The sequence below is a fragment of the Phocoena phocoena genome, chromosome 13 (genome assembly GCF_963924675.1).
Source record: "Phocoena phocoena chromosome 13, mPhoPho1.1, whole genome shotgun sequence".
NCBI lineage: Eukaryota > Metazoa > Chordata > Mammalia > Artiodactyla > Phocoenidae > Phocoena > Phocoena phocoena.
The window spans coordinates 52,180,172-52,196,892 of NC_089231.1; the positions used below are offsets into that span (position 1 = coordinate 52,180,172).

The following is a 16,721-nucleotide window of genomic DNA, read 5'->3' on the forward strand; positions in this document are numbered from 1 at the left end:
AAACGAACAGACTCAACAAACAAGGAAAGAAACGTGTTAACTGTAAGACATGTTTCCAATGAATCAAAGTCCAATAACTGTAGACTTCAGAAGAAAAAAGTTTTCAAAAACTTTGTCAAAACAGACAGGTCAGTGATAAATAACTCCTCCAGTAATAGGGCTAGGCCTGAAAACTGATATTAATTGAATAAAATTAACAAAGTAGATCAAACTTGAATTAAAATTTTTTCATAAAAAGTTCTGAAAATATCAGATTAGATTTAAATTTTCCTCAAATTTCTATTGCCTCATCCAAAGTAAAGCAAATATCTTTCAGCCTTCATGCCAGCTTTTCTCATGTCATAAGGATGACAGAAATCTTAGCAAACTAGTATTTTTGTTGAAAATGTATATCAGTTTCAGTTGATTTTTAAGACCTGCTGCTCAGTAATAATACTAGACATTCAACATTTACAACTACCAGGACACAAAATCTCAAAAACTACTCAGAAAAGGAGGACCTTACTCAGGAATGATGTCCATTCAGGAGAAATCAAAAGAAAATTCCTCCAGTGTTATTAAAAAGAGTGAAGATAAGAATCTAGAAACACAAATTCAAGGTTCTCAAAAGAATCTAGTAAAAAAATCAGGTCCAAAGGAAGCTATAAAATCACTGGTTAAATCTTCCAATGAAAGTAAAGTCAATCAGCCTGATCAATTAGGAACATGCATGAGCACAAGGTCAGCATCCAGTGATAAAAAAGCTAGTAAACCTATTAATAAAAATATGGTGACTGTAAAGGGACATTCACAACAAGAATCTACAAAGCAGAAGAAATTATCTCAGAAAAAGTCAGTGCACAAAACCCCTAAATCAAATGAACAGCTTAATCGGAGGTCACAAAGACTACAACAGTTAACAGAGGTTTCAACAAGGTCTCTGCGTAATAGAGACATTCAGGGTCAAGTTCAAGCAGTTAAACAGAGTTTGCCACCAACAAAAAAAGAGCACCGTAGCAATACTAAGAGTAAATCTAATAAAGTTAAAACAAATCAGAAGCATGTGAAAAGAAAAGTGCTGGAAATAAAGTCTGATTCTAAAGAGGATGAAAATTCTGTAACTAACGAAGTAATAAATTCCCCAAAAGGAAAAAAACGCAAAGTAGAGCATCCGGCAGCTTATACTTGTAGTTCTCAGTGCATAAAAGTATCTGAAAAGTGTCTTCAGAAGAATACTAGAAAAGAGGAAACAAAATCTGTGCCTGTAACTTCTTCTGAGATAAAAAGATCAAAAATGGCTACTTCAGTGGTCTCTAAAAAGAATGAGATGAAGAAGTCAGTTCATACACAAGTGAATACTAGTGCAAAATCCCAAAAAAGTCCACAGCCATCAGTGCCTGAACAAAGTATAGATAATGAGCTGGAGCAAGCAGGAAAGAGCAAACGAGGGAGCATTCTCCAGCTCTGTGAAGAAATTGCTGGTGAAATTGAGTCAGATACTGTAGAGGTAAGAAAGGAATCTTCACAAGTGGAAATTGTAAAGGAGGAGAAGCCTACAGAAATAAAATTGGAAGAGACTGATACTGAAAGACAAATACTTCATCAGAAGGAAACAAGTCAGGATGTTCAGTGTAATCGTTTCTTCCCCAGTAGAAAAACAAAGCCTGTGAAATGTATTCTAAATGGAATAAACAACTCAACTAAAAAGAACTCCAACTGGACTAAAATTAAGCTCTCAAAATTTAACTCTGTGCAGCAGAATAAATTAGACTCTCAATTTCCCCCTAAATTGTGCTTCTTACGACCCAGTTTTTCACTGCCTGCGTTAGAAATGCATCATCCAGTGACTCAAAGTACATTTTTAGGGTCAAAACCACATGATGGTAAAAATAAAGCTTGCCAGCAGGAAGAAATGAAAGAAATTAATTCTGAAGAAGTTAAACTTAATGATATTACAGTTGACATTAATAAAACCCCCAAAAAGCCTCCTGAAAATTGTTGTTTGAGTAATCAGATAAAACCACCTCCTGATCAGCCATTGGATAACCAGAAGAAAGATTCTTTTGAATCAACGCCAGATAAGGTAATGTATTTTCATCATGTACATAGAGGTGTCTGAGTACTTTCTGATAAGATTTAAGTGTTTACAACATATTTTAACTTAAGAATTAAGTTGTAAAATGTTAAGGAATTCTATTTTATTAACCCAATCTTGTAGTGAGTGATAGAACTTACGCCTTTAGATGTCTCATTTACATGAATGCTTGTCATTGTTTCCTTCACCCTTCATTTTAATTTTATGTGAAGCATAAACCTGTTGAAGTCTAGCTTTTCTTTTTCCTTTAACACACTGATTTGTTTCCTTTTTCTATTAATTGTAACCACAGAAACTATGTTTCATAGTGAGTGACTAAAATGTAGAACTTGAAGTTGGGCCCAATTCTGACCAGTTGTTAAAATTAATTTCAGCTGGCACAAATCAACTTTCCGCACCTGATAAAATTTAAAGATTAAACATTTCTAATAGTAGAGATGCCTTTTGGTTTGACTTGTGTGGCCATTTTAAAAATTGGCAAATAAAATGTCTGAAAGATGTAAATAATTCAAACCTCAGGCTAAGAATAAAATTGTAGTGGCCAAGAATTTTTAAAATGGAAAAGTAAATTGAAAAACAATCTAAATAGCTGGAAGAAACTTGAATGATTATCTGAGAAGTAGTTTTGAAACCTTGTAAAAGCAGCTGAGCCCATTTCTTTCCAAATTAAATCATAGGTAAAATACCAATATATAAAAGCAATAGGCAGAAATTTTATGTGTGTCAAACTTTAGTGCTGTATAATACTGATTTTTAGAACTCCACCAATTTGTTTTAGTTATTTAATTTTATAATGAGAAAGCTGAGAGCAATAGAGGAATGTGGGTTAGGTCACATGTTTGGTTGTGCAAATAGATTTGAATTCAGGTGTTCTGATTCTCAGCCCATCATTCTTTCTACAGTGAGATACTCTGAATATTAGAAGATCATTTGAGAAAAAAATCGTGGGTAGAGAAGAAAGTCAAGTCACCTCAAAGTTTTAGGAGTGATTTAAAGTTCTCTTTTGAGGCATTTGGGTCTAGAAGCAAATTTGAGTAAGGAGTCAGGGCTTGTGTCAGAAGCCCCGAAAATAGATTATTGGCTACTCTCGTGGACTAAAATGGAAAGAACTTAAAGGGAACAGATACAGTGTGGTACTCTTAGATTTTATTTTCTGTGCAAACGTGAATGAAAGCATCAATTAGAAGACAGTTATTCAAATAGTGATAGTAATTAAAGTAAGTAGTGAGTGGTAGAATGAATAATAAGTGTGGCCTCTTGCAGACACAGAGTGGCTTTCTCTTCAGGGTGTGCTTTTGTCAAAAATTGACAGCTACGCTCCAGGTGTAGTTGCAGAGTAGATCTTTTAACTCCTTGCTGCATAAGTGCCTGTCAAAACTCAGAAGGCAGATAGTTTATGGGGAATATATTGAGAAATAAGAAATCCATTCCTTTGGACTAACTACTAGAATAGAGATATTTAGTTAGACTACATTATTTTGATCTTCTATAATGCTGCTTTTACTGAGATGTGCTTTGGATTTATGCAACACCTCTATCTTGAGGAATGTTATGAAAAACAGTCCTATGAAACTTGTGTTAAAATTTTTATTTACGTACAAATTTACATGAGAAGTCTTGAGTTTCAAACGTTTAGAATACTAGAGAGACCAATATTATACCAGTGACTACCACCCAAATTTGACAAAAATTAACATTTTATTGACTTCAGGTTTTTTAAAATAAGAAAAGTACATTACAGATATAAAGACCATACTTCACTCTACTTTCCATTCACCTCTCTCCCCAGAGTTAAATATGCTTCTAAAGGTATGAATATTTTATGTTTTCATTTTTGATTTCACTGTGTATGTATATATAGCTATTATAAAGAATACTTAACATTGTTTGTATTTTAAACATTTACATACATGCTAACATGGTTTGTATGTGTATATTCTATATATACATATTTTTTTCAACTGATTTTGTGCAATCAGCACATTTGATATTTATTAATACATGGGTATTTTAATAGTTGTAAAGGAATATACCACAGTTTGTTTATGTTTTCCTCTGTTAAAGCACTTTTAGGTTGTTGCCAACTTTTTCACTGATACCAACAATGTGATTACTATCACAGAGTGGTCAGGAGATGTGGTGGTGACCACATCATTTCAAGACATATTTGATTGCCTGCTGCATCCGAGACACTGTGCTAATAAGGCTACAGAAGATGATGTTTCCTGCCTTTAAGGAATTTACATTGCACTAGTCACTTAGAAATTTCTCTTCTTCCCATAAACGCTAAGATGTTTTAGTTCAGCCATCATAGTAGCTTTTGTTTAGTGAACACTGCCTCTTTGTTAGGCAGAGGAGAGCTTCATATAATTGTCACCACATTCTACAGCATGACTTCTGTTATTATCCATATATTACAGGTAAGGAGAGTGAAGCTTAGAGATTTAAGTGAGGCTTAGAGATCCCTGTAAGTGATGGAGTCAGGCTTTGAACTGCGATTGGCTGGCTTCAGAATCTAGATTTATACTTGGGGAAATAGGAGAATGTAAGAAACAATCCTTAAATCATTTGAAAACTTTTTCTGTGGCTGCTTGTAATTTTGCTCTTTTTATTATATGGTGTCAGTCTCAGCAGTACTGAAAAATGATGATGGTTGATAAGGCTGAGCATATGATAGCCCTTCTCTGAAAATTTTGGCCTGAATTTAAATTATTTGGATTTTATGAATTTTAAAGCTCAATTATTTTATGATTTGTTTTTTAAACTAGTAATTTACTAACTTCCTAATGGAGATTAAGTAGTAACATGTAATTGTTCTTACTGTTTTTAATTTTTCTGCTTTTTAATGACAAATATAATCATTTTTCAAAAATGTAATGTTCACAAATGTTACATGTTCTTTGTAACAATCACAATATAGATAGATACGCACACATACATACACATAGAAAGTGAATTGTTTACCTCCTCATTTCCATTTCTTTGAGACAGCTAATGTTGATAGAGTTTCTAGTATTTTCCTTCGGTAGTTATTGAGTATCTGCTTTGACAGAGTTCTGATTTAGGGGCTCTTGGGAATACAAAGATAAATATAATAATAATAGTCTTTGCTCTTAAGAGTTATAGGAGATTAATAAAAAACAAATAACTAATTCAAAATAGGAAGTGATAAGGGCATGAAAGACAAAGATGAAGTAGATGGAAAATTTGGGGAAAGGGGATGGGAAAACTTGGAGGAGACTTCATGGGAGAGGTTAATATTTAAGTAATGACTTGAGTTTATACAGGGGGTAAGATGTTCTAGATTAGCACTATCCAGTAGAAATATAATGTGAGCCACATAAATCGTTTAAAAATTTCCGGTAGCCACATTAAAAAAAAAAGAAATTGGTAAGATTAATAGATTTTATTTAACTTGTCATATAAAATACTATTATTTCAATGTGTCATGAATTTTAAAACTTGAGTTGTTTTACTTTTTTGTACTAACACCTCAAAATCTGGTGTGTGATTTACATTTGTAATAAATCAGTCATACTAACCACATTTTAAGTGCTCAGTAGTGAGATGTTACAGTGGCTATTAATGGACAGTGAGGTTTAGGTAGATGAAACTCAGAAAAAGTATAGAGCCAGGCAAATATGAAATATATCTGTTGGAGAGGCAAATTTTTCGATCTAGTTTGAAGAGGAATAATAGAAGTTGATGCTGAGAAGGGTAGCTTGTAGGGAGATCATAAAGAGACTTTTAAGGCATATCTGTGTGAATTACTCCATATATTATCTTAAATTTTCTTAGTATAGTGCTAAAATTCATTGAAAGTATTGGGATAAGACCCAAAGGTTGATGTAAAAGCAAATATTAACGTTTTGAATTATATGTGCTTAGAATTGCAGCCTATGTTTGGAATCTAAGCTTGAAAACAATCCAGTGGAAAATACCACTACTACTGTTTCAACTCTGCTCAGTCAAGCAAAAATTGATACAGGGGAGAGTAAATTTCCAGGTAATACTTTGAAAATATTGTTTGGATTTCACAGTGGTCAGACATATTTTTGTCAGCATAACAGTAAACTATATCCACTATCAAATAAGCCTGTTAAATCCTTCTTTTAACCATTATGTTTTTCTGATGTGTGATTATCACCATTCTTTGAAGGGGGAGAATTGCTTCTGTTGATTGGCTTGTTTACAATACTTAAGATGATTCTTTGATTCCCTACCAAAAATTCTTTTGTTTTTCAGTCTTTTGTTTGTGGACTTACTTTCTGGAGAAGTGTTACTTAATGAATTGCTTAAATTAGTGGTAGCAGTTTATTTCTCAAGTATAAATGACTGTGCTTTACCACTTCAGGTTCTTATCTTTAACCCTTAATTACTCAGTTTTCCATCTTAGTAATTCTATCTTTGAATTAAGAATTGAATCAGTTGCTGCAGTTTGTCCACTTATACCAAAAAAAAACTTTATTTTTGTAACCTTATGAAAATTTTGGGGGGAATTCCCTGGCGGTCCAGTGGTTAGGACTCGGCAGTTTCATTGCCGGGATCCAAGTTCAACCCCTGGTCGGGGAACTAAGGTCCCGCAAGCTGTGTGATGTGGCCAGAAAAAAAAAAAAAAAAAAATTGGGCAAGTATTATTTGAACTCTTGGATGGGGATTAGTTCACCTTTATCAGATGAAGCACCAGGAAAAAACAGAATAGAAATTCCTAATTTCTGTTGTTTCTCTCTGGTAAAGGAAAGATACACTTGGAGCAAAATATTGAGTTCAGATAATTGCTTCCATTGCATGTCATTTAACCTTTTCTCTTAGTGGGGGAAGGGGAAGTATACTACGAACACAAGAAATGCATTTATTCATTAGAAAATAAATTGATTATTGCATTATTTGATTAATAATATGATTAAAACTCCAGAGACTACAGGGTTTTTTTTGTTTGGGTTTGGTTTTTTTATAAATTTATTTATTTATATTTTATTTTTGACTGTGTTGAGTCTTCATTGCTGTGCGCGGACTTTCTCTAGTTGCAATGAGCAGGGGCTGCTTTTCTTTGCGGTGCTTGGGCTTCTCATTGCAGTGGCTTCTCTTGTTGTGGAGCACGGGTTCTAGGCTCACGGGCTTCAGTAGTTGCGGCTCACGGGCTCTAGAATGCAGGCTTAGTAGTTGTGGCGCACGTGCTTAGTTGCTCCGTGGCATGTGGGGTCTTCCTGGACCAGAGATCGAACCCGTGTCTCCTGCATTGGCAGACAGATTCTTAACCACTGTGCCACCAGGGAAGTCCTACAGGGTTTTTTAAACATGTTTTCATTTATTTCCATTTAGAGATTGTATAATTATGCAAGCATTTAAACAGTTTCCTTTATTGTTCAGTGCTAGTAATTATTGGTGAAACTAGAGACAAACTTGATCTACCATTAGATCTCTTTGCAGCTCTGTAGAGCCTTTTTGCCTCTTCTCTGAAGAGTAATTTCTAGGAAGGGGCTCTAATTTTATCAAATGGTGTTTATTAAAAATAAAGCATTTAGTGCACTGAGGTTTTGTCTTTATTATAATTTTTAACCATTAGGTGGAGAGCTAATACAAAGGCTTAGTACATAACCCATCTTTTGATTAAATCACAGGTTCAGCTCCCAAACAGCACAATATACTCACTAACCAAACATCTAAGACCAGTGATAACAGGTAAGGTATTAGTTTAATGTAAGTATAAATCTGAGAACTTAAGGATTTTATACCTGTAAGTTTTGAGTTTGGGGTTTTTTTCCCCTGAAAGGTTGTGCTAGTAACCCTCAGTTTTTCACATAGAGGTGATACAAGTTCTCTTTTCATTTTAGTTTTTTCTGTGTCTGTACATACTATTTTGTAGCTTTTATTTTTTTACTTAATGTGTTATGTTATGTTATGTTTTTTACTTAATGTTTCTACATTCCTTCCTCATTCTTTTAAATTCTGCAGTAGATATCATTGTGTGAATATTCCGTTGTTTAACAATTCTCTACTTTATAGAAACTTTGGTTGTTTCTAGCTTATTCCTATTAGAAAAAAAAAGTCCTGCAATAAACACATATATCTTTGCCCACTTATGTGACTATATCTAGGATAAATTCATAGCTATAGGACTTAACCTGCATTGCCAAATTTCCCTGCAAATTGGTTGTGTCTTATACTCCCAGCAACAGTGTTTGAGAATGCTCCTTTTTCCCCAAAACCCCCATGATATGAGTATTAGGAGCATGTAAAAGTGTTTTCAGTAGCGTAAAAGCTTTTTGTTGTCTTTAATTTCAAAATTAAATTAGTATGATTTTTTAGCTTTAGCTCATTACTGAAAATAGTATTTAGGACAAACTGTAGTGACTCAAATTGCTAAAACTATGAAATGTAAAACTTACTCATACTATAGTTAGTGCTGCAGTTTTTTGTTTATTTGATGCAAGTTAGTTGTTTCTTTGGGTTTCCTTCCCTGTTTTGGTTTTTAAAAGGTTATTTTTCCCCCCTTGGAATTGATATTTGTCAGTGTTGTATAGAAAATAAGTTTTTTTTTTCCTACCAGTGATTTGAAGTGATATGGATCTATAACATTTAATAGTTTTTGTTTGTTTGTTTGTTTGGTTGTTTTTTTAAAGGGAGATACCACCAAATCATTCTTGGCCTAAGTGTAATTCCCATTTGGAGATAACAATTCCAAAAGAATTGAAACTAAAAGAAGCAGAGAAAGCTGATGAAAAACAGTTGATCATAGTAAGTATACAACGTGACCTTTTTGGTGAAATGTTATAAACATCTTATTTATGCACATTGTCAAGGAATAAATTCGTTTTTTACCTAAAGAACTTTTTGTCGCCATAAGTCTTAATTATGGAAATATTCTTGGTATTATGACAGCCACCCCCGCCAGTGATTCCATCCTGTAACAAATAATAAAAATTCAAATTTCCATACTTCTAGTTTTATTTACAACAGATTGACGCTTTATTTCACATTTGTTATTTCTTAAATGTGTCATTTGATCACTACCTTTTTTTAGTAGTTTAAATATTAAAATAACATGGAGTTTAATAAATAAGATGATTTTAAATTTCTGTATTTTAGTGTATGTTATAATTTTAAAACTACATTTACAGGAAGATAAGCCAATAGTTAATTTGAATTAGAAAATAAGTACAATTTGGTGGCATGGTGGAAAAGAGGGAGATATTTTGATTGATTAAAAATCTAATTTGAAAAAAAAAAATCTAATTTGAGTGAGCACAGTATATTAAAAAAATGAAGAACCCAAAATAATAGGAACATTTAATGTAGTTCCAGTTAACATAATTAATAGGATTTTTTGGTACTAGATGATTGATTATAACTTTAATATGGGAGAATAACTTTGTAAGAATTTTCTAGAAATTTTTGAGAAAGATTAGTGAGGGAAAAAGTTGTTTCATCGAATTTAATAATGTTTCTGTTGTCAAATCAGTATGATAGTGAAACAGGATTAGACAAGTAGAATCTAGAGCTGCCCTGTCCAATATGGTAGCCACATGTGACTGTTGAGCACTTGAAATGTTGCTTGTCACAACTGAGGTATGCTCTATATGTAAACATATGTACTGCATTTCAAAGATGAGTACAAAGAAGCATGTAAAGTATCTCATTAATTTTTAAAAATATTTAATACATGTTGAAATTATAACATTTGGGATATGTTTTGTTAAATAAAATATATTATTAAAATTAATTTTACCTGTTTGCTTTTGCAGTCTTTAATGTGGCTACTAGTAAATTTAAAATTACCTTTGTAGATCCCATTTCTATTGGATAGTGCTGGTCAAGAGTTGATGGTAATGATGATGATGTTAATGATCATAATAGCAGCTAATAGTTTTGAATGCATTGTTCCATCTCCTCCACTTAATTAAGTTAAGCCTTATAAAAAAGTATGAGATAGGTACAACTATTATTTTCCATTTACCAGTGAGGAAACTAAGGCAGCTGCTTACTCATTACTGTGAAAACTGCCTTCTTGAAGAGATATTTGTATACCTGTATTCGTTATTCACAGTAGCCAAAAGGTGGAAGCAACTGAAGTGTCCATCAGTGGGTGAATGGCTGAACAAAATGTGTTGTGTATGTATACAGTGGAATATTATTCGGCCTTTAAAAAGGAAGGTAATTCTGACATGTATAATATGGTTGAACCTTGAGGACATTATCTAAGTGATATAAGTCAGTCACAAAAAGACAAATACTGTATGATTCTACTTATATAAGGTACCTAGAATAGTCAGATTCATAGAGATAGAAAGTAGAATGGTGGTTTCCAGGAGCTGGGGGGGGCGGTGTTGGGGAGCTGTTGTTTAATGGGTATAGAGTTTCAGTTTTTTGTTTTGTTTTTGTTTTTTTTGGCCGCTCCTTGCGGCATGTGGGATCTTCGTTCCCTGACCAGGGATCGAACCTGTGCCCCCTGCAGTGGAAGTGTGGAGCCCTAACCACTGGACTGCCAGGGAAGTCCCTAGAGTTTCAGTTTTGCAAGATAAAAATAATTCTGTAGATTGGTTGCACAACAATGTGAGTGTACTAAATACTGCTGAACTGTACACTTAAAAATGGTTAAGATGGTAAATACTATGTCTCATATCTTAACCACAATTAAAAAAAATTTTTTTTAACTCCCTGAAATTTCAGGTAACATTTTGTCAACAGTTTGAATCTTTTAGAATGAACTTCCCTTTAGTTTTATATACAATCTTTTATTTACCATTTGATTTCTCTCTGCTCTGTGACCCTAGCTGTAAGGCACTAGCATACAATTACCTGAGATCCTTTTTTTTTCCTGTAATTAGTTGAAATTATACAGTTTTAGAGCAGGGAAAATAAAGGAATTATGCTTTTTTTAGTTAATATATTATTCTTAAAGTTAGATCATATTGCTGTAATTTTTCATATTAAATAAGGACAAGAATAGAAAACCTTTTGTAAACAATTACTATTCTACAGCACAAGTATGAATTACTGGAGTACAGGTGATTATAATCAGACTTTCATACTTATTTGATATAAAGAAAATAGAAAATGTTTAATTTTACCTTTTCTCAAGAGTTTCTGGTGACATAAATACTCTTTAATATAACTAGAGCAAAACCAAAGATGTCTATGAAACATTATTTCTTCTAAACTTTAGCAGTATAATTATTCACAGATACAAAATACATACTAGTTCTTATTTATAAGGTATTTGCTGTTTGGGGCTTTAGAACTAAGATTGTAGTGTTAAAGATACTTCTCAGTTCCTTTCAGTTGTTATTAAATGCTGTGGAGTAAGTGATTACTAAAATGGAAAACAGTTCTTAATAAAATTACATACAGATTTCAAAGATTAATATCTTAGTTTTTATAATCAACATTGACTGTTATTTTAAACACTTCTCACTCTATGTTCATGTTATAGCTTTAGAGGCTGATGTTCTGGAATTATTCTTTTGGGGGGGAAAAAACCTTCTGTTTGTTTTTTATAAATAGGATGCAGGACAAAAAAGATTTGGAGCGGTTTCCTGTAATGTTTGTGGCATGCTTTACACAGCTTCAAATCCAGAAGATGAAACACAGCATCTGCTCTTCCACAACCAGTTTATAAGTGCTGTAAAATATGTGGTAAGTGCAATTCATGACTTTTAAAATGCAGAATCAGATAATTAGAGATGAATTGCCGAATTTAAGTCATTGAAAATTTTTGTCTTTAGGAAATGATAATATATACAAAGCCCTTGTAGTATATATACAGGCTTATTTTAAAACAGAGCCAAACATAAAACCCAGCAAATTTATTCTGGCTGGTGTATGTTGTGGGATTTTTGAATTTAAGTTATATTTTTAAAGTGTTATTGAACCTCTTCTAACAAGTAATGCTGTTCAACTTGAGTATTTAAAAAATTTCATTTGATTTTCATAATTATTAACTATTGATAAGCCTGCTTAATATTCAGTATAGCTTGGCACACTTTTTATTTGAGGGATTGATAGTGCTGTATATTATACCAAATAGACTGGGGATTTCCTTAACTTCTCTTTGCTAACATGAGAGCTTTTCTTAATAAAATTAAAGAGAAAAATTCTTGATGGTTAAAACCTCAGAATTTGTAGTATACTTAAAAAAAAAAATCCCACAAAGTAAATAAGTTTTAGTATGTATTTTTTGATGTATGTGCATTTGAGGCATAATGGGTATTATTTAATACTTGTTTTTGGAAGTAGCAAAATTTTAAATAATTTTGAACCATTTCAGATATCTTGTGAAAATAGTAATTTAATGTAATTGCTGTTTACCCGTATCTGAAATGGAATTTATTTTTATTTTATACATGTTACCTTCAGTACTGTACACTCACATTAATAAGACCTCCAGGATATCTGAACTGAGATCACCAATTCATTTCATGTAGGCACCAGATGTTGGATTATTTAAAGATCTTTATTGGCTTCAGTTAAATTTGTATCCTTACCTTTGGTTGAAGGATTTATATTCATGGTTTTATTTATCCAGTTACTTCTTCCCAAGATAAGTGGGGTTTTCTTTTTTTGGTTCCCTCCTGTGATGATCCTTTATATTCCTTATTTCATCTGCTTTTCCACACATACACCCTCCTACTGCTTAACTAAATAAAATATAAGGTGTGTGGACATAGAATATCTATAGCTAGATATTGATTTGTCACTTGAAATTTGTACTTTTCCAATTTGACTGTATTAATATCCTTAAAACTTCAAAAGAAAAATAGCTCTATCAGGCAGCTAAATTATAGAATACTTCTTTGGCAAAAATATTTGTTTATTTTACATACGTGAATCTGGTAGAAGTTAAAATGTGTTCTGCTCAAGTTACATTATCTGATTCTTGCAACCAGTTTCCTCAAATTATAAAAAGATTTGGTTTAAAAGACTTAATTCTTTATTTTAAAGGAAGTTCTTAATTTCTGACACAATCTGTAAAGAAATCAACCAGGAATTAATGTACTCTGCTCTTCCACAATACCAAAGGAAATTAGTTTATGGAACAAGGTGGAGTCATCACCTTCTCAACAAATTCTGGCTCTTGCAAAACTGTAAAGCAGTAGAGCAACTTAGGGAAGACTGATTCCTGCCCCACACCCCACCCCCACCCTCCTTGATGGGACAGAGCTATGGGTTATTTTATTTATTTTTTGAAATAAGCTCAAGAGAAGGAATCGAGTTTAGCAGTTGGCCATCCTTCACTAACATCAAAGTTAATGTTCTGATCTTTTGCTGTTTTCAAGTGTGTAGGTATACATAGATTTTAAGGTAGAAACTCCTCCAGAACATTGTAGCATTCTTTTCTAGTGTATGGAGAGAGGATAAAAACACACCTATGTTAAAGATATTCTGCTGTGATCACAACCCTGGATTTTGGGTTGTGACATGAATCATTTATTGGGCACCTAATATTGTGCTTTTGCATTAAGTACTCTTTAAGTGTTTGATGAAACATCTAAGTTTTTTAAATGCCAGTTCATCTGTTGTGTTTGATTCTTGGAGAGAAGCATATAGAAAAGAAGTCATTTCGTGCTCTGGCCTTTATTTATTTCACATGGGCAGTGTTCGGCGATTGGAAATCAAGTTTCTTTCCACTCAGAATAAATTAGAATGAGTTATACTTTTTATATTTTAATCAAACATTCTTTAGAAAATAAGTAGGTTTTCCTTAGGGTAAAATGTTTCCCTTTGACATGGTAATAATCTATGACAGGTAAAAATGGCTGAAGTCTTCTTTTCAAAAGGTTAAAATAGCATATAAATTATATAGCCATAGTAGCAATAGAAATCAATGCCACAGAGGCTACTTTTGGTTGACTACAATTTTTTCTTTTCCTTATCCTCTTTGGTTTGGGGTAGGGGAGAGAGTGATGGTGCTCTCTTTCTCTATTCCTTCACTGTACTCCATCTGCCTCATTGATACCATTTGGGGAAATGTATTTTATCTGACTTACTAGAAACTATTTAGGAAGGAGCCCCTTGAGGCCTCAGGGGGAGCCTGGATTCTGGTTTAGACCTAGGTTCATTTCAGTTTCCCTTCATGAACTAAGATACTGTTTTCCTAAAGGTGTGAAGAGAAAGCAGGAAAAACTCCCCCAAGAGCATTGAGCCATGTTGCTAGGCAAGGAACCTATCCAGAACTCATCTGTATTTTGAGCTTTTAGTAATGCAGAAGAGGAATAATGTGTGGGTTCTTTGCAGAAAATCTCCTAACTTAATCTTTCTTACCTCTGTCTTTCCCTTATCTCCTTTGATTAACATTTGACTGAATGCTTTGTGGAGGACCTTACTCTCAGGGTATTTGATATACCCTTGCCTTCAAATTTAGGAACAAAGCCTGAAAGAAATGAAAAGTTAACAGTAGAAGATTTAAGTAACTATTAAAGCAATAAATCAATATTAACTATTTAAATTAAATTATAAATTAGCTTTGCAATTTAGAAGTGATAATTACTTTGGTAGAGCAGTGATCAGAAGAGGGGTTTGTTTTCACCTCTTGATGACAAGAAAAACTTCGAAGAAGGATTTGACAGATCCCTGATTAGATGTACAGCTGCACTATCCAGTGTGGTAGCACTAAACCGCAGTAATGAAAAATGCTGTTCCTCATTTACAGTAACCAGTGCTCAGTAGTCACATGTTGCTAGAGGCTACGTGTTAGTGTAGATGTAGAGTATTTGTATTGTCACAGTGAATTCAGTTAGACAGTGCTGCTACAGAAAGCTGAGGCAGGGAAGCCATGATCCAGTAACCCTTAATTTCTTTTATGTGAAAATTGAATACATGTGAATTTACTTCTGCATACTTTTTCTATATTCCTTTTGAAGATAATTAGGACAAGGAGGAAACTGGGTGTGGAGCAGGAATGGGGATTTTTAAGTCTTGGGATTGGGAAAGGAATCGGAAGCAAAGTAGCCTTGGCTCTTAGAAGTGTACTCCAGCATTCTTAGGGAATAGGGAGCCCAGGTATATTTGTAGGAGGAATTCAGAGAGCCGACTCAGAATTTGGTCTGAGTTTCATTGAGTTTCCCTGCTTAAAGGTTGAAAGTTAAGAAGTAGTCTCTTTAGAAACAGGTAGGAATTTGTTACATAAAAATTACCAAATGTCTTATTTCAAGCATCCAAGTTTTTTTCTCTCTTTCCTGACCCACATTTTTAGTTTTTCTAACTTATTTTATCTTAAAGACTTAAAATATTGTGGTGTATAAATGTAGAATGGGAGCAGTCAGAAAGTAATTTTCCTCTGGGATGTGAAGGCCATATATGGGGGAACGAATACCTTTAGAATGAATGTTACATGCAACAAAATTTTACATTTTTAAAAAATAAATTTATTTATTTATTTATTTTTGGCTGCGTTGGGTCTTCGTTGCTACGTGCGGGCTTTCTCTAGTTGTGGAGAGCGGGGGCTACTCTTCGTTGCGGTGCGTGGGCTTCTCATTGTGGTGGCTTCTCTTGTTGCGGAGCATGGGCTCTAGGCACGCAGGCTTCCGTAGTTGTGGCATGTGGGCTCAGTAGTTGTGGCTCGTGGGCTCTAGAGCACAGGCTTAGTAGAAAGTGTTCACAAACTCTGGGGAGGGAAAATATATCTAGTGGCAAATAAAAACTTCAATCGGTTTTTCCTCTACTTTTCTCTATTCCAGAGATGGTACCGCCATTTACTCATATCCACAAGCTGAAAACTTCAGAACAGTCCTTCAGTTTTCTTTTTATTGTCCTTGTAACTCAATCCATTAGTGAATTTCACCTTCAAAATAGATTCCAAATACTCCCACTTTTGTCATGTCTACTGCTCCTGCTCTAAACCAAGCTGGCAGCATTTTTTGCCTGGACCACTTGTGTAATGCTTCCCTAACTGGTCTCCCATCTTCCATTTTTGTTCCCCGCAGTCTTTCTGCATGTTGTCCATAGCAGTCTTTTAGAAACTTGAATCAGATTATGTCCTTCCTTTCTTTAAAATTTTCCAGTGAATTCACATCGCACATAGAATAAAATTCAGAGTACTTAACTGTGGCATCAAGGCCCCACACACTCCCCCTTCTCTAATCTCATCTCCTTACACTCTTCCCCTTATTTGCTGTACTCCGGTCATGCAGATCTTCCTTCTGTTCTTAAACCACTTCAACCACATTCCATTCTTAGTGTATTTGTACTTATATTACTTTTTCTTGGAGTGTTTCTCTCAGATCTTCACATACTGGCTCTCTTCATTCTGGTCTTAAAGACACCCTCCCTGACCACCCAGTACAAAATAGCTCCCCTTTGTCCCTCTTCTGTCTGTATAACTTATCACACTCTGAAAGTTTGTTATGTGTATTCCCCACTGGAGTAGAAGCTGTGTCGAAGCAGAGTCCTTGGTAGTCTGTTTATCATGCTGAAGAGCACCTGCCAATGCGTAGTAGGAGCTCAACAAATGCATTGAATTAAAGAACAGATTTTGATTTGAAGCCACAGAACAAGAGTGGTGAGTCTCAGTTTCCTCATTTAAAAATGAGATTAAGGGCTTCCCTGGTGGCGCAGTGGTTGAGAGTCTGCCTGCTGATGCAGGGGACATGGGTTCGTGCTCCGGTCCGGGAAGATCCCACATGCCGCGGAGTGGCTGGGCCCGTGAGCC

At 34.1% G+C, this 16,721-nt stretch overlaps 1 protein-coding gene across 1 annotated transcript in view; it reads left to right on the forward strand.

Annotated features, from left to right (window-relative positions):
- The first annotated feature begins 511 nt into the window (after positions 1–511).
- ESCO1 (establishment of sister chromatid cohesion N-acetyltransferase 1) overlaps positions 512–16,721 on the forward strand; it is a 39,685-nt gene continuing 23,475 nt past the window's right edge. The window contains exons 1-5 of the mRNA XM_065890222.1: positions 512–2,062; positions 5,963–6,080; positions 7,696–7,756; positions 8,698–8,812; positions 11,579–11,710. Of these exons, the coding sequence (XP_065746294.1) occupies positions 512–2,062; positions 5,963–6,080; positions 7,696–7,756; positions 8,698–8,812; positions 11,579–11,710 (1,977 nt within the window). The remainder of the gene's footprint in view (positions 2,063–5,962; positions 6,081–7,695; positions 7,757–8,697; positions 8,813–11,578; positions 11,711–16,721) is intronic.